This window comes from Tympanuchus pallidicinctus, unplaced genomic scaffold, assembly GCF_026119805.1.
Source record: "Tympanuchus pallidicinctus isolate F22 unplaced genomic scaffold, pur_lepc_1.0 scaffold10, whole genome shotgun sequence".
Classification (NCBI taxonomy): domain Eukaryota; kingdom Metazoa; phylum Chordata; class Aves; order Galliformes; family Phasianidae; genus Tympanuchus; species Tympanuchus pallidicinctus.
Genome location: NW_026294619.1, coordinates 20,205,790 through 20,224,617, shown reverse-complemented (window position 1 = coordinate 20,224,617; position 18,828 = coordinate 20,205,790). Strand labels below are relative to the sequence as shown.

General features: G+C 35.1%; 1 protein-coding gene across 4 annotated transcripts in view; it reads right to left on the bottom strand.

Annotated features, from left to right (window-relative positions):
* Positions 1-433: 433 nt before the first annotated feature.
* CXADR (CXADR Ig-like cell adhesion molecule) overlaps positions 434-18,828 on the bottom strand; it is a 29,458-nt gene continuing 11,063 nt past the window's right edge. For 3 of the 4 annotated variants that reach the window (XM_052667062.1, XM_052667053.1, XM_052667034.1), the window contains exons 2-7: positions 15,802-15,968; positions 14,893-15,097; positions 14,391-14,549; positions 12,696-12,818; positions 12,287-12,425; positions 7,629-11,955 (exon numbers count right to left, since the gene is read on the bottom strand). In XM_052667062.1, the coding sequence (XP_052523022.1) occupies positions 11,688-11,955; positions 12,287-12,425; positions 12,696-12,818; positions 14,391-14,549; positions 14,893-15,097; positions 15,802-15,968 (1,061 nt within the window). In that variant the 3' untranslated portion in view covers positions 7,629-11,687. Of the gene's footprint in view, positions 1,005-7,628; positions 11,956-12,286; positions 12,426-12,695; positions 12,819-14,390; positions 14,550-14,892; positions 15,098-15,801; positions 15,969-18,828 lie in introns of those variants that run through there. The other variant, XM_052667045.1, reaches the window with a different exon arrangement.

Below are 18,828 nucleotides of genomic sequence, written 5' to 3'. Positions count from 1 at the left end.
TTTAAACTTGTCTACCCTCGTTGTTAATTCCTCAGTGCTGGAGAGTCCTTCAGCTTGCTCTGATTTACGTCGACTGTGTCAGTTATCAGAGAACAGTTATTAAATCTGCCCAAACATCAGTGGGGTAAAGGCTCCCACCTTTTTCATTTCAGTCATAACTTTTTTAAAAAAGAAGAAAGTGAATTATTAAGTTCCCAACCACACTATCAGTCTACAGTGATCTTCTACGGCTAGGCAGATTCTTATTACGAAATCTATACTCAAAGTTTCACATCACAGAAGGAAAAAAATACTGTAATTAGCTTTCTTTAAAGAAAGCACTCTTCTTTCCTCCAGTTTCCTGCAGGGAAAAGCTGAGAAGAAAAAGAATGAGACATTGTACAGACATGAATTACTACAACATCGGCATTAACAGATTATGCTGAAGCATGCCTTGACGTTCAAGTATATTTTATTAAGTATTATAAAATATATACAGTCTTAAAATACAGTGCATTTCAAACATAGATTCCAAGTCTCCGTTAGTATCACTACAGCATTGAATTGATGATGCACTTCCTATCGTATCAGCAGGACAGAAGGCTAGGGATAAACAAAACTACTCAAAGTTTAAAATCTTTTTCATTGCCCCACCATTTAAGGCTGTTATTTCTGCTACCTGGATTGATTTTGTGAACTCGAGAAGTTTCTGAATTGACGTGGAAGTGGGGCAGAGCGGAGTGATTGTGCGTGCTTTTCAAAACAGAACCACCAGGAAAAATGTCTGTAAACTTGGCATTAAAAGTATTCTTTAACATATTTGGTACTTACAAAACTGAATACAGCCTATTTTACAGTCTTGGATCTAAAGTGAGAAAAAGTACAAAAAAAAAATAAAAAATAAAAAACCCAGCACTTCATTTTGAACTTCGGTTTCACCATACTTGAAATTCATGCAAAAAATGATGTGTGTTTCTTCATGTTTATACCACTGTTATGTCACCAATCTTGTGTGCGATGTCAGACTATAAGAAAAAAAGAATATCATTAATCTAAATTAAAAATGGGCCAGGCAATTTAACATACAGCAATTAAATGCGTGATTCAGATAATGATCCAAACAATGGCCTTTCAGGTAAGAATTTATACCACTGTTCTACATAAAACAAGTACAGTGGAGTAGCAAGCTAACAGTGTTTATTAGCTAACTTGAAAAGAAACGACTGAGTTTGCCAAGAACACACTTCAAGTCCACTCAAGTCAAGTGTCAGCAACAACTAATAGGATCACTCTTCACCTAGCTAATAATGCAATTTTCATTCATCACAAATTTTCCAGCATTTTCAACTAAGTTATCTGAAAATTCTCATGAATTTCCCAGCACTACAGTCATTTTGTAAAGTTTCTGGATAAGACTGCTGGGATGACTGTTTCTTCAGTTTCATCCCAGTAACTTGAACCATCAAAGAATCACACACTTTTGTTTACTGCTAAATACTAAAAAAAATATATTTTTTTCAAAGTATCCAGTGACACATCCGTACTCAATAAAAAGTACTTAACAGTAAACAATATTCATTTTCAAGACACGATACACAAACCAGCTCTTCAACGTGTATACATCTGCTGCATTTACTAGAAAGATCTCATTTTCTTACTCCACCATTTCAACCTATTAAGACTTTTTGTATTGCCACCCCAGTCCTCGCAGATGTTTAAAATATGCCTCAACTCCACCACTGTTCCTCTGTCAAATCTGTATTTATAAAGCTGACTCAAGCTATCTCTGTAACATCTTGTGCTCTTCCTCACAAACTGTCACATTTCAATTTCAATTACACTTTGAGTAAAACCTTCCAGGTGCATGCGATAATAAAAATGGATACCTTCAAAAACCATGCTTGGAAGTATAATTCAAAGCAGTGTTCTACCCTCTTATTCTGATTACTGTTTATAAATTGTTTTCAATTTTTTTTTAAATGAGTAACTACATGTAACAATGTGAGAAAGCAAATTTTCAGCATCATTTATCTACCATGCTCTCCATTTGGGAAGATTCTGGCAACGTTACTTTTTTCTCCTGGAATTTATATCCCACTCCAACTTCATGCATCTGTCTGTCCTCAACTCTTGTACTGAGGGAAAAAGAACACTGCCATCAGCCTGAAGTTGTATTTGATAGAATTAAATGATACTCTTAAGAGACATATTAATTGGAATTGTACACTGAATCAACAAGTACCCTTTACTGTCTGTATTTCTGTCCTTGCTATACAGCTAACACACATCCCTATTTCTGACCTTTGCCATCAACAGCTCTCAAAGAAGTAACTAATAATTAGTATTTCATTAGTAATAATTAATAATTAGAGGTAGTTAATGAACACATGCCTTCTAAAAAAAAATAAGCTGCTCCTCTCACAACTCATCCTATCCCACTCTCCTGGAAAACCCTGAAAAAACAGCTCTCACATGTTTTATAAAGCTTGGTAGCTATTCTCAAGGATAAAATGGGCATGCAAGTCGGGGCTTACATAATGATGGCTCTCCATCAAGTCTGTCCTGCTCACTCCCTTCCACAAATGAGTCTAAGACAATTAACATGCCTGCATGTGAAAACAGAAGTCTGTTATGTGGCACACACAGACCAGCTTAGACAGAATGATAGTTTTTGATCGCCCATTTGTTCAGAAGAAGTTGAAGGTAAAAATCAAATGCTTAGGAGAGCTGGAAGGGCAACATCAGACAAATACAACCTAATCCGCTTTCCCTTCTGTACTGTCCTGATACTTTCAGTCTTCATTTTCTTCTCCTCCTCATCTAAGTAAATCTTTATTTAAAAAAGAAAAAAAGAAAAATGCAGACTGGCAAATGAAGCTTTGCATGCAGCTAGGACTTATTCATGTAGCTGTGATAAAGCAACAACAGGAAAGAAAATCTCAGTTTGTCAGTTTAAGTATGTATGGCTAGTTTTTTTTTTTTTTTTTTTTTTTTTTTAAAAAAAAAAAAGCAAAGTGATAGGCAAATCTAGTTCTAAAGTCTCTAGCAGTCCACAGAATTATCTCCATTCTCTGGGTGCCCTGTGCAGCTGGATCTAGTAGCTGACAACCCTGTTCCTGGCAGGCAGGTTGGAACTAGATGATCTTTAAGATCCTTTCCAACCCAAGCCATTCTGTGATTCTGAGATGTGAAAACTGATAAAAATAAGGAGATGTTCCCAGTGTTCAAAAAAATGAGAAAAACAAATTATGTGGCAAAGTAATGACATAGCCAGGACTTCAACTCTAATCCTCTACTTCCGTGCCTTGGAACTATTTTGTTATTGTCACTGCTGCAGGTGAGTGCACATCTGTTGGCCACATCACACATTAAAGATGTCCTATAGCTCCTTGCATGTTCAGCAATTTCCCCTCAGGAACAAACCATAAAGCCAGCAGCAAGTTAGCTTGCTAATATGGCTGTCACAGACACAGAATGTTGTCAGAATAAAATTCACATGTGTAATGTAATGACCCAATTTTCACTGTCAGTTAATAGCCCTCTCAGAGTGCTGATTAAAATCATAGCTTGCCCAGGTATAACCGAGGGCAAGAAAATTATGCTAATTTGGGGAAAATAGGGCTGCTCAGCACAAAGGCTCTAACACTGCTTTCAGCTCTTTCATCTAGGAATAAAGTATTTTTGAAGGTTGTCTGAAGTTCAGCCCTGCCTACCCAAATCATCCAGTATTAAAAAAAATATATCATATTGGTATATCTTATTTAAATAATACCACTGAACTTCAAACAGCAACAATTTCAATTTTAAGAAGATGTAATAATATTTAACTTCAATACCTTCCAATTAGGCAAGCCTAGCATGATCAGAACTGTATTTTTTTTAATTTATTTTATTTTATTTTACAAAAACCACACTTTTCATTGTCTTGCCTCTTAAAAAAATTCAACTGCTATAATTAAAGAGGTCTGAGAAACTTTTTTTCCCCTGAAAGGCCTGCAAATGAAGAAGCAATGCTGTTGACCTTAACTTCAGCCTTAGCAAAACAGGTATTTCAAGGATCATCACTAAGCTCTGGTCCACAGTAGTCCATCAGGCTTCAGTGATATTTTTTTTTTTTTTTTTTTGAAGTATAAAGAATGTAGCAAATTTGTACTTACAGCTTAGCAATAGGCTTTGTAAAGGTAACAGAAGTAGTATTTTGCATCAAAACTGTTAATATCTGTCAAATCCTATACTCATATCTCAGCTGCGCATTTCCTTTAATGATACCTGTACAGTTTACAGCTCTTTGTCAGATCTTATACAGAGAAATAAAGTTTCTTAATTGATGCAGATTGCAACAGTCACTTTCTTAATCTATATTCCTGAACAAACAATTAGAAAAATAACTGTTTAAGAAATTTACTGTGTTCTCTTTTGACAGAACACAGCATTCCTTAGCCATCAGTACAACTATGCAGTGCCTTTTAGCATCAGCAAAAGGATTAAAGGCAGCTAACAGGTCAGCCACCAGAGGGCAATCGGTATTCTCAAACAGAAAATGGATCACTTTGGTCCAAAGGGCTCATATTTAGCCATATATATATATGTGTTTTTTTTGTTTGTTTGTTTTTTGTTTTTTTTTGTAAGCCAGCTGGAGCAAGCATGAGAGAACAGCATTTTTCAAGTTTTGCACTTCAAACATGTTGAGTTTTCTGTCTTACACAGGAATAACAAGGTAATTAAATTCAAATAAGTTCCATAAAGAAGTGACCTTCACCAAAACTCAAGTCTGAAGCAAGGCATTGCAATTCTTAAGCAATTTCACATTAGATTATAGAATACAGGGACAAAATTAGGGCAACCCCAAACAGTCCACTTGAAGCTACTGGCACACAAGAAAAATCCCAGAGTACTCAAAGGCCACAAGAAACAGGTTAGACTACATTAAGTAACTGCAAGCTTAATTTTGTATTTCACAGCTCCTCCAAGCTTACATGAATTGTTTCTACTCTTGGAAGTATTGGAAGTGACATAAAAGGACATTCTATTTATTGGGCTAAACAGTAGAGTGCTGGCAGCAAAAACATAAGCTTTTTGACAAGTTCTACAAAACACCAGCTGTGCCCCAGAGTTGCCATCTCATTCAGAAGTTGCAAGCCATTCAGGAATTTTTATGCATTACCTCCAGCTACCTTTACTTCTGGTTTAAGGGTAGCAGTTTCTCTCCTACTTGAGCTTTTCTACAGGTAAGTAGAAATCTGTAGTAAAACTTTTTTATTTTTTTAAATCTTAATCTCCTATGCATAAGAATGGCACAGATCAAGTGTTTTGACTTCAGCAAGTAGTTTCTTATAAACGCTGTCCATTCACACGACTAGCAAGATGCTGCAAGTTGCTACTGACAGCTGCAGAGACCTTGAACACTGAGAAAGGATGCTCTGCTGCACACTTCTGTGCAATTGAAGTATTATCAAGGAATATGAAATAAGGAGATCAAAGAGTACTCCTGGAAAGAAGTCTGTTACCCCTCAGCTACTTAGCTCAACTTCCACCCTGCCTGCCTGCCGCTTACAGAACCAAAGCTTCCAGCCCTGAGAAATGGGACAACTGTCATTGCATCACACAGTTTTCTGAGCTTCCCAGTGGACATACTGCCTCAAGAGGTTTTTCCCTGAAGAAAAAATTAGATTACTGAAAGTAAAATGATGTGCTTTCAGATGTTAACATCTATTCTAATATTGCTGTTTTAAAATTGTTACATAATCAAATTACATAACCAACTTACTCAACTTGTTTGCAACGCTATCCCTTCCCTCCCACCTCCCACTCCCCCTAACACCATATCAAGATCTTTGGTATGAGCTAAAAAACTGCATTTTTTTCTAAATAATATGGCAGAAGTATCCTTCATCCAGTCAGTACAATTGAAAACAAGCAAAAAAAAAAAAAAAAAAAAAGTTCAAGGCCTATACTGATCCACAAAACAAAAAGAACCACCACCAAAATACAGCTATCAGCTCTGCTACCTAATTATTAATTTTCTTACTCAAAGTTCCCTGGCCTACAAGGACAACTAGACAACTGAGAATTTAAGTATTCTAAGCAGCAGTACGTGAAGGTGGCACTGACTTATAGCGATATAAACTCATTACAGAATCCCTGTTTACAAAACTTCCCCTTCCCCAGAACTGAGTACCTGGGAATAGTCATTCATCAACTGAATTATGAATTTAAAAGATCTTGAGATCTGGAAAGATAGACAGTCTAGACAAGCTTTTCCCATTCATTCAATTCACTTTTGCTCCTTAATTAGCTATTTTCTTTAGAAGCAGTTCTGTTCTTTTGATTTTATGGATAAGAATTGTCATAGACAAAAAAGCAAGACTAAGTAGCTTGCATTAACTGTTTTCTAAAGTGATCTAGTAATTTCTTACCTACCAGTGTAATTACAGAGCCCCTCCACCTGCAAAGAAGTTTGAAATAGTAAACTCACAGTAAGTCCAAGCTTCGTGAAGAAACAAGACAGACCTTATAAAAAACATTACCCAAAGCATTGCCTGATTATATATGTAAAGACCACAAAAATTTTATGAAACTACCTAATAAGTGTCCTCTCATCTTTTACAAGACTATCAAGGAAGGGCTGTTTTGCTAGAATTCCCACATCCAGCTGCTCCTCTGATTCACAATTATCTGTTTCTAAGTAAAATCACTGGAGCAGCTGAAGCACTGAAGTTTGAGAGAAAACTGCCAACCTGTGAAAGAACCGAAACCTTTAAGTTAACAAGTTAAAAAGGTAGAGAAAGTTCTACAAAGAGCAACAACATAAATCTTCATTTTTATCAGGTTTTCTTTTGTATTTAAGCAAATACCATAATTTGAAATACATAAAAAAGGGCTTCTACTCTTAGTAATACTCTTACTATTTAACAACTTCTGTTTGCATACACATTAAATAGATATAAGACATAGACTAAGAAATGACAAGCACCTGGCACAGCACAGGTATGCATTATCATATGAAGATATGCATACATTAAATCTAAGTAATTTAGGCCTCCAGTGGTAAACGCAGAACATGATAATAACACAAACATTGTTCTTGCTAGGCTTTCTTTCCTGAGATTAAATGGAAGTGCCCAAGATGACACTAGAGAACTTGCATAAGTTAAATGATAAATTATCAGTTGGTTTGCAAGGTTAAGAGGTAGAGAATATTCCAGGCCAACTTCACTTGAATTTTTTTTTTTTTTTTTAAATAAAATTTGGTTGACAGCATAAAAACAAGCATTTTATCCAAACATTTTTAGTGTAAACATTCTTGTTTGAATTTTATAAGAATTTATTAGATTCAGCAATACTTAGTTCTAGCTAAAATAACAGAGGACAAAAATTAAGATCCTTCCCACTTTATTGTTTCAGAATTTGTTTAAACTGACCACTGCATTAGTGTACCTACAGTAAGAATTCTCATATAAACTGTAGGTTTTAAAATACTTATAAACAGTTTCATTTTCCTTTATTTTGAAATTAATGGGGGGAAAAGAAGCAATAAATGATTACTGCCAGTGTGGTATACACAGCCATATTTATTAGTTCACTTCTAATTACAGAAAGAAAGCTGAAGGCATACATAACTGCTGCTTTAGAATAAAGACAGACTACTGTTTTCTCCAACAGTTTTATTTCAAAAAGTACACAAGTCTGTCATGGAACTACAGCATTTTAAAATTTTGAATTTGTTTTTACAGATTCACTCACAGTACTTGCATTGTATAATACCATTCCCTAAAAATGTGAATATAAAACCTCATATACTGAAATTCATATCAATATTCAAGTTCATGCTTTGTGCACGAGAAGTATAAAGCAATGTTGCAACATGTTGTATTCCAGGAAATGTTATTGCTCCAATTTCATTTGAGCTGTGTTGCACACCAGAGGACCAACACCCAAAGGGCCCTAGAAAGCACCTATCAAGTGTATAAAACAAGGTTCAAGTGATACAAATAGTATTGTGTCTTTAGACTACCACAGCGATCTAAAGTGATCTGGAATATACACAGTTAAGAGCAAAACCAAAAGGCTATCCTGGAAAACAGTAATATACAATATTCATTATTACAGAGACAGCTTGCAATTAACAAGTCTTATTTGTACTATTAAGCAGGAAGCATACATCTAATACAAACGTGACTATTAGAGAACGATGTATGCACTGTACATTTGCTCCAAAAGTTATCTTTTACCCTTCCAACAAGGCATTTCTGTGCACTACATAGTTAAAAAAAAAAAAAAAAAAGTATTCTTTTTTAGGTAAGGAAGATTCACATAATTATCTTTAAATATCCATTTTAGAAGTTTATGAAAAGGCTCGTAGTGTATGGACAAATGTTACATAACCTCTACAGTACTACAAGTCTAACACTATTCACACCATGCTAAAATTCAATGGTTTCTTCTACACTGTCATCCTTAACAAGCAAGTTCACAGTCATGGCATTATCTAGTAATTTCTTGAGCTCATTCAGACTATTTACATAATGATATCAAGCCTCCCTCCTCTATTTCTCTCTTTTTTTTTTTTTCCTCTTTTTAAATAACATGAGACAGTACAAATGCCACCTTCTAACTGGTATATCAGCTGCCGTTACCTCCCACAGAAGTTCTGTTAGCAGGTTTATCTGTATCGGACACCTCGTGATTCCTCAGTTCGTGTCCTACACAGCTAAAAATTGCTGCTGAACTACAGTAACTGCTTTTGAGAATTATAATGCAGTGTTGAATTATAATTATGAATCCACTGACTGAAGAAATCATTTATAATAGTGCTATTATGTTGCTGTAGTGTTTTATTCATTTAAAAAGGCATGATGAGAGCAACTTGAGGGAAAGCTTACCCCAAGTCAGAGGTTCTTTATTTCAGATACGGACTATGTCAGATTCCATTCTTTTTATTTTCCATGCCAGTACATAAATAGACAGACACTGCCAAGGCTACTAAGCCCAACAGCTAGGCTCTTAGGGCATATCATGCTGTCCTTTCATTCTGTCAATTTATTGTTTTGTGCAATCTGACAGAGCATTAAAGTATGTGTAAACTCCAATCTGTATGTTTGAGTGAGATAACTATTCTTGAGTGTCCCAGGGCTTACCTGATGGAAAGCACGGACTCACAGGGCAAAAAAAAAAAAAAAAAAAAAAAAGAAAAGAAAAAAGAAAAAAAGAAAAGAAAAAAGCCACACCTAATCTCACATATGTCCATAGATGGCTAAGAACTAAGTTCCGTAGGTTTGCTGCCTGCAAAGGTCTTAGGTCTCTAGCTATTTCTCAGTCTGTGACTCAGGTCTAGTTCTAGTACTCAGCTTTTATTTATGATCCAAATAACCACACCCTTTCATTTAGGAAAGGCCTTAGTTTCAAGATAAACAATCAGATTACGATTAAAATATCCTAAAGTCTCTTCTATCATAGTAATTGGATGCAAGAAGATGTCTCCTCATTTATTGTTCTTCACAAGCATGTGTTTGGCACAGTTTCTAAACCTATTATTCACCACACAAGTGAGAGTCAATCATCCATCTAATTAGTACAACTGAACAGTTTTCAGGAATATAAACACATCGTAATTATCAATTGAAGGAGTAACTCACATTTTGAAATACAGAACAATACAGAGAGCCACTGAAATCACATCCAAAAAACAGGCAAGAAGAGGTATAAATAGTACATAAGAATCAAGAAATCAGATCACAGTGTCATGTTTTAAAAATTGTACCATCATCTAAGCACCTGTCCAAACAGTAAATTTAGGCACCAGAAATTTCATAAAAACTGAAGATACAATCAGGCAAAGTTTATTGAAAAGGCACACATGAAAGATAAAAAGTCCAATCTCTAACAGTATAAGTTTACAATCTAAAAAAGTTCCAAATGTGTAAAATTGTTAAGTCTAGAACACTTAGTAGCCATTCAAGTATCTAAATTCAGTATGAAGGGTATGTTTTCTACATTAACAGAGCCAACCAAAAATTGTACATCTAACTACACAAAAGACAATTATTTAATAGAAAGTCAAATAACTTATCACAGACCTAATTAACCAGCTACAAGAAAGCAGAACACGAAGCCTAGAAGTTTGAGGAATTCTTATCTCACACTGCTGCTACATACAAACACTCCTATTATATACCTTTCAACAGGCTCTTCAAATATTTTCTTCATCAACCTCTGTGCCACATACTATATTCATTTAGAGTTTTCCAAACTAACGGGCAATTCAACATCTTTACCTAGAATAAGCTGAAGGGATTCCTCCCTACACTCCCAAGCACAAGATGAGAAAGAGGTTAGTAAACGGGAAGTAAAAATAAAAAAAACAAAGATTCAAACAGCATTTAACTTTAAATCTAGCTGTTACAGATATACAATATCACTCATCAGAAACTATCAATTACCTTTAAGTAGGTGTGCAATTAAGATCAGGAATTATTCTATTTCTCCTGTAATGTTTTAAGTTTGCAAAAATGCAATGGCTTTTTTTTTTTTTTTTTTTTAAATTAACTCTTCAAACATCACGTTCCTATCAACAACTCTGGGTAACTATGTTCTCTTAGACTCTGGTTGTATGAAGCTCTTGCTGATGAGAATTCTAAACATCTATTAAGAATATTTAGGGTTATTGAACAGACAAGAAGTGAGGAAGTGAATTCCTTGCAAATTCACACTAAAATGCATCATTCTCTTTAGACTACCTATTGCTTACCTGAACCTGGAAAAGATTTTTCTGAAGTGATGTTAGACCAAGAGCAACTATCAAATACCAGTTACTTAATAGCTTTAATAAAGCCCCATGAAACTTCTAGGTACTTGGTTTAGGAAAAGAACACTGCCTTAGAATCTAAGGCAGACTTTGGAAAACGTGAGATACAGCTAACTTAAGACCTGCAGAGGTGCATGTTCACTCTGACAATGTAACAGTTGAGCTATAGATTTGAGAACTCAGATACCACTAGTAACAAACTGATAAAACTTGTTTACATAGGATAAATTAATTATCTGACACTGCTAGAATTAGTTATTGTAGTAAAATTCTGATTACAAGGAGCTTGCAAAATCTCCTTTCACATTTCTACTCTCTGTGACTTTAAACTCAGAAGAGATTCATTAAATTAACTGAACCATCCAAATGACTGGCAGTCCCTGAGATACTAACTCAGGAAACACTCCAGACAAACATTACCAATTTAAAGAACTGCATAAATCCTCTGAGTTTGAGCAGAATTCAAATTCATCCTCAGTATTTCAGCCCCACTGAAAGTTCATCAGACAGTGGCCAAATTAAAATAGTCCTGCTACTCCAAGATTGAGAATAAAGCTTCAAGAACTGAGGAATTTCACAGTCTACATATGAAACAGTTACTTCTCAGTTGTGTTGCTCTTTCAGATTCTGAAAGCTGCACATCAGCTAATAGTGTCTCTTCAGTAAGCCACCAGAAATCCAAACCTGATATTTTAGGAATTTTCACACTTTCAATAGTTCAGCTGTTACACACTAAGAAGTTTAAAATTAAAAATGAGAATTGGTGGCTTTTCAAACCTACACATTTTCTTCAAGGAAAATTGCATGCCATTGTTTAAATGAGGGTTGGAATACTGTAGTTCTCTCTAATACTTACAACAAACACTTAAAAAAAAAAAAAAAAAACAGGTCTTAAATTAATATTTCATACTATGGACCCATCTTTGCTTTGTGCTGGAATCATCACAGGGACAGCTCCCATTCTACTTAAATTAGGTGCAGCTACCTTTGAAGATGCAATGGTTTGGTTTTGACCAGAAGCACGTTCAAAGTCTTCACTTGGAACCTGGCTATATGGAGTTTTGGAGTATCCTTCCATATTTGAGGGAGACATTGAACCCAGAGAAGAACGATTGCTGCCTATGTAGCTGCGCGCTGTTGAACTGCGACTTTTTGGAGGCAGAACATCTTCTCTGAAAGAAAAGAGAGAACAGTTGCACAACAAGAGTTCAGTCACTATTACTACTATGCAGCAGCTTACATAATAACGTTTCCATTTGTTTCTTTTCATTCTGACTCAGCAGACAAAAATGTTGTTTGTTAAAAAAAAAATAAAATAAAGTTTTCATTTTCTTTAAGATCTTTACTGAAAGTAGGTAGACTTGACTACCTACACCATATTCAAAACAAGTTCTCAGATAAATTGTTAGTGTTTTAATAAATTTACCAGATTGAAACAGAAAAGACACTTGCAGAAAGACACGTTAATTTTCAAGCAGTACCTCAAGGTAGGCATGTCATTACCTGATTTCATGATGTACTTCTTTCTCATATTTCTTCTCTCTATGCTTCTTACAGCAACAGAAGACAAGAAAAGCCAATAAGGCAAGACCCAACAGAGTTCCCAGAATAGCTCCAGCAATTACACCAGCTGTATTTATAGCTAGAATAGATAAATTACAATAGCATTTAAACATCAAACTTAATCTATCAGTTGAAATAGAGGTAAATTTCAATTCTATGATTTAAAATGACAGGAGAACTGTATCTTTCTACACAAAGAAAAAAAAAAATCTAATTTTTGGCAAAGTACAAAATTAAAGCAGCAACCCTCAGCTGCAAAACAGTGTTTGTTGCTTTTAAACTTTTAAAGAGAAACAAGATTATTCAAATACATAAAATGCTATGTGACTACTACGTAGCGAACACTTACGAGGGGTGACATTCAGCTCAACAGAACATTCATCTGTGCCAACTCGGTTTGAAGCAACACAACTGTATGTACCAGAATAGTCCTTAGAGGCATTTTTCAAAAGAAGCTCCCCTGTATTTTTATCTACAAAGAATAAAAAGCAATGGTTTACCATTTACTGAAGCTTAATTTCCGATTCAGTGCAATAGATTAATCAAGCACATACATGAAATCCTAACTAAAAACGCCACACTGAAAACAATAAAACCACAAGTTTACTACACCACAGAATGCTACTATTTGCAAAAGCCTTTTACTTTAGTAGAAATTTATGCCACAGAAATTGACTATAGCATTAAAGCCTTCAAATTGCTCTGTCAATGGAAAAAAAAAAGGATGCTTAAAACAGCAAGTTCTCTCACCCTAACCTCGTGTTTTGTTTCAACACAAAAGGCTTATCCAGTGGGTGACCATCTAACTCTAGATAGGCTGAGAGAGTGAAAACAGAAAAAGCTTCTTCTTAAGGCTTTTAAAGCAACTGGTAACTACCTTTGAGATTTTACTATATGAACTTCAAATGGCTTAAACGCTTAGACCGCTCATAGATTTGCCATCAGCACTTAAACCCAAAGCTGGCAAGGGATTACATCACAGTAAGAAAGAATCTCACAAAGACCTAGCTCTTTCAGCTGAAGTTAAGCAGCATCTAGGTTCTTGACAGTACATTCAGTGCTCAGGATCCTACAATCCCAAACCCGAAGCAACAGTAGCTTTATGATGTTACACACCATTTTCGTATACTTCCTCATTCTTGTTCAGCACTAAAACTGTCAAGTTTACTTATGAGACAAACTTGCAATGTGGATGAAGAGAGAACAATAGAAACTTAAGGCCCTGAGTGATACACAGAGACACTAGTAACTAACTGCTTGTTGTCAAAACAAGAAATAGGACATATCAAATAGCACTACCACAAGGCAAGCTCAAGAAGAACAGCACAAGGTTTTTCAGATGCGTAATCACATAAAATATTCCAGAATAACTTTCAAAGTCAGAACTCACAGACTACCAATGAACTGAACTGACAAAATGAGTAAAATCAATTTTTCTAATAAACTTCAGCAATTAAGTTTTCACAAGAAAAAAATCCAATATTGCCATAATTCTCAATTTACCACACAACATTTTTAAGAAAATTCTTTCCTGGATGTTAGCACATAAGAAGAGAAACAACCTTCTCTTTTCCTTTACTCATGACAATTTTTCTTCTACAGATATGTATTCTCTCCCCTTCATAACTAAGCAGTTCATTAACTTGATCAGGAATTGAAGCTCTCTCTTCAATCCCTACTAAAATTCAAGTTTCATTTCTGGTTTCGAAAACGCAGTTCAAACCACTGGTCTAGATTTTATTCTGATTCTTTACCCCATCCACATGAACAGAAAAGCAGCTAAGAATCAGCAAGCTAGAGCAGTCAAAACACATATATGCAGAGATGAGCATGATCCTGCAAACCTAATGGTAAAGATATCTCTCAACTTGGATTAGCTTGTTTAAATGTCAGTTTTATTATCCACTGAAAGGATAGAAGTGACTTCTCTATACTGCTCTATATTAAAAGCATGCATAAAGCTGCTAACAAGTCAAAATATGTCAAAAATATGAATACAATCTTTATTATTCATTATTCTGAAATACTTAAAGCTTGACAATACTTAGCACGGAAGTTGCAGGAAGTCCTTGTGTGCCAGTTACTACTCTTCTCCAGTCATAATACAGAAGTGGGGTTCCTTCTTGTGATGCACACTTCAATGTAATGTCCTTTCCAATCTCCTGTGATCCTTCAATGGAGCATTTAGTGCTTGCTGGCTTTACTGATAAACAAAATATTACTGAATTAATAAGTCACAATCACAATAGTAATGTTTTAGTTCATCAGCACATTTTACTATAGAAATTTTGTACAAAAAAGCCTTTGTAAGAATGAAAAAAATTCTATGAAATACAAATCAAATGCAAAATTTTTTTAAACGCTCATCAACTCCATTATTTCCTTTGCCTGCCCCTGTCCTGAAGACTTAATAATGGATGCACTATTGTAGATTCAGTGTGACTTTGCCCTACATACGTTTTCATTGTATATATCAAATGAAGGATAGCATAAACACAAATATGCCATTGAAAACTCAAGAAAGAAAAAAAAACAAACTTGCTTACCAAGTACATTCAGCTGTATTTTTTGGCTTTCAACTCCAGGAGCCTTCTTCACTTTGCACTGGTATGTGCCAGTATCTGCTGACTTTAAATTCAAGATATCCACTGAACCATCACCAGATTTGGGATCAGAACTAGTAAATTGCAACCGCCCACTCAGAGCAGGATAATAATGATTATAAATCCTATCTCCAGAATACAGAATTATCTGTAAAAGAAAAAATATAGGAATTCAGGAATCTACTTCACATATAAGCATTTGAAGAAAAAAAAAAAAAAAAAAAAAACACCAAAAAAAAACAAAAAACAAAAAAAACCAAAGCATCTTCAGATTTTTAGCAACTTCTCTTTACTGCTTAAATTAATCCCAGGGCATGATGTACCTTTTTTTTCTAAATAACACCACACAAAATGCTCTAAGAAATACTGCAACGCAATACCTGCTCAGGTGACAGGATGTCAACACTGTCTTTTTTTTTTTTAAAAAAAAAAAAAAAAAAAAAAACTATTTATCTAATCTTCATTCTGTAAAATCTCTGCTAAAGAAGTTTTCAGACTTCAGAATAAATGAAATAGTTAATATCTAACAAAGACATAGTACATTTAAGACCAAATTCTCATGAATGACTACCCTCAATCAGGGTAAATAATGTAGGTGTACAAGAGCAAAGTCTTCTGTTCTCTGAATCATTTTTAATTTTAGAGTTGTTTACAGTTAGTAGAGGATTAAGTACAAAATACTGCAACATTCTTACTATTTCAAAACTTCCACCTTGGTGCTTCAAAGTAGTTTAAGACCACACGCATGCCGTCTTGAAGAAGCAAAAGTCGAAAGAGTCACTACTGAAGTTCACACGTTGAACTAGTTTAGTAACTCAATCAGAGCTGCCAAAAATTAAAGTTTTTACTTACTGTTTCTTCTTTCTTCTGAATATCTGCTGGTATCAAGACCCACTCAATATCTAGTGTGCCTACATCCTCGTCTGAGAGTACAAAAGTACACGGCAATGTAACTCTCTCTCCTTGAGCTTTTTCAAATGCTGACTCAGCTGAAGTTATAGACAGGCTTCTTGTAAGACCTATTAAAAAAAATTATTTTTGTTTTAAAAGCATTTCACATGCAGTTTCCACAGTAAGTGTTCTATTGCACATTAATATATCTTCCTAGAAAAATAACGCCTAAAACCAATCTCTGTATGTCTATAATGTGTAGATTATTCAAATAGCTCTCTCAGCTGCTTATCTAAAATCTTCTGCTCAATAAGAAAAAAAAAATCAGAGTTACATAATTCCTTTTTCAAATCTGTCATACACTTTTCTTGTATGGCAATTATATCACTGAAAAAATCACATCAAACTTTTATCACTACCCGAGAAATCCTGTGAAGTTATTAAACACAATACAAAGTTTGTTACTGCTAGTTTGGAATCATATCCAACTGGCAGTTGCATCTTTCAGCTTTTGCATAATTCAAGTCCCATACAAAGCTAAATACATGAAAAGGCTGCTGCTGAAAATTTTGACATTACAGTTATTGAAAAAGGAAAATACAGAAAATGTCTAATGACATTCTGAATGAATAAAGAAAACTGTTGATAAAACGAGGGAATTAAACAGTGAAAAAGTCAACCAGGACAGACAAAATTATTGTGAATTTGGGACTGCTTTATCTGGAAGGAATGGACAAAATAATCTCTTCAAAAAAATCTCTACAGCTCTTAACAATGTTGGCATGCTAAGCTATTTTCTACTTGGTTTATTTATTTTTCCCATTTAGTCAATATTAGAATTGACAGGTAGAAGAAGCAAGCATCTTAGCTGAAGGAGATGTCAGAGCCAGCTGGGTTTGAATCAAGCACTAGCACTAGGAGGTAGTGGCAGGTCAAACTAGCTGGAAATTCCCTTCTGTAAAGCAGACACCCACCTGCTGCCAAATAAGCGGGCAAAGATGGCTTAGACAGATTCAGTGTTAAGAGACTGCCAAGGTTCCTCTGATCCTTCAACTATTACAGTATCATTGCTACTACTGTTTGTTATTCCTTTTTTTGTTTTGTTTAAATCATTACTACTACCTACTCTTACTGGCATCCGATCCCTGCTTACTAAAGACAACCTCATACAAGAGTGACTACAAAACTGAGGGCAAAGGAAAAGGAACTGGGAGCACAGGCACTGTGAGTTAACAGCTGGCTGCAGGATTGGTAGTCTTGAAAAGCTTCTACTACTACATAAGCATAAAGACTCACAAAGGAAAGCAAGGACAGTGGTTTAGTCACAGGTGATGTAAGACTAAAGAACTCACTGTTGACTCTGCTTGCAGCAGAAAAGTAGATGACTGAGGTCACCAGTAAATGCATTAAAGATCTATGCAAAGCTAATGCACATAAATGATCAAATGATACTGTCACCAAACTGCCCTCATCTTCTTCAGTTTCTGCTCCAATCAGAAATACTCAACTTCTGCGCATCCCTTAGTACACTCCTCAAAACATAAGTGGATCACCTGTGGCATCTTAGTGCTACTATGACTCTATCAAACAGAAAATCTGTGTTCTTCTGAATATTCTTTCTGAATATTTAGGCATAACATCAAATACCCCTCAAGTGAAACAAAGCTTAGGGAGCTACATTAGTATTGTATTTTTAATCTAGGAAAAACTGAATGCTTGATACAAATGGATGGAAATTATTTTAGTATCGCTTGTAAACAAGTCTTCAATATAGAAAACACAATAAATGGAGAATGCATTCTACATTCCAGCAGAAGTAATAGAAGGTAAATTTTCAACAAATTTTGTCTTTACTTAGTTTATATTTTAAATGAATGTGAAGTGCTCAGGATACACTGAAATTCTGGATTTCTGGCTTACACAAAGTGAAGTGTAAATTTAAGCTTGATGTAAACATTTCTGGCAATTGGATAGTACTGCTATGGTAGTGTTATGTAACCCAGAGAACACAATCCCTCCCTAAATAGGTAACATGAGAGAGAATCAATCAGCAGGAACAGCAAGAAGTATGGCAACTGGAAAACAGAGGGAACAGGCACAACAGAGGTAGACTGCTGCCCCCAGGCTCAAACCGAGTGCTGAAGCAGCAAGCACCATGGAGTTATATATACTCTTCTGCAAAGAAGCACAGACAGCTTCTAAATGAATTAAGAAACGAGTTCATGTGTTTTGATGAATTAAGAAATGAGTTAATGTGTTTTGCTGCTGCTCTTAAAATCATATTTGATCCATACACGACCTGCATTTGCAAAGCACTTCAACTTTACTAACAAACTCTCCAAAAAACAGATTGTTTGCCAATACTTGCTTGTAAGCAGATGCTTGTAGGTGCATTGAAGTTTCTTCATAAAATGAGGTTTTAAGAAGGAAATACCAGAGACAATCAGAAATGTGTATTAGTGTTTTCTGAAGTGCAAGCTATAAAATTCATTTAAGAGACTCTTCTTTCAAGCACAGGTTACAGATGTTTGCCTGCACATCTGTGACCTAATGCCTTCTTGACAGACTTCAGTCTCAAAAAAATAACTCACCATTTCACTTCCAAACATGCCTCTCAACCACAGTGAGTCTATTACTTTTTAATGGCACAGCAGTACTGCTTCTGTATCTGTAGTGGATAAGTATCTAAAGAGCAAGTTTTAGTATGCAGTAATTTCAGAGTTCTGCAGATAATTCAGATTTTGATGACAATATAGCACTGGTAAGAGCCAATTGCAAAGCAGAGAAAGTACTATACTAGCTTAATAAGTTTCAAACAGTTAATGTTTAATACGTTTTACAAGCCAATGTTTGACACTTATCATACAATGCTACAAAAGATTTCATAAGTAAAGCACAGTTCACAGTAAGTACTAAAACCAAAAAACACCAACACACCACTTCAGCAAAAATCTGAAACGCTTCTACATCAAACACTTCCAAAGCTAC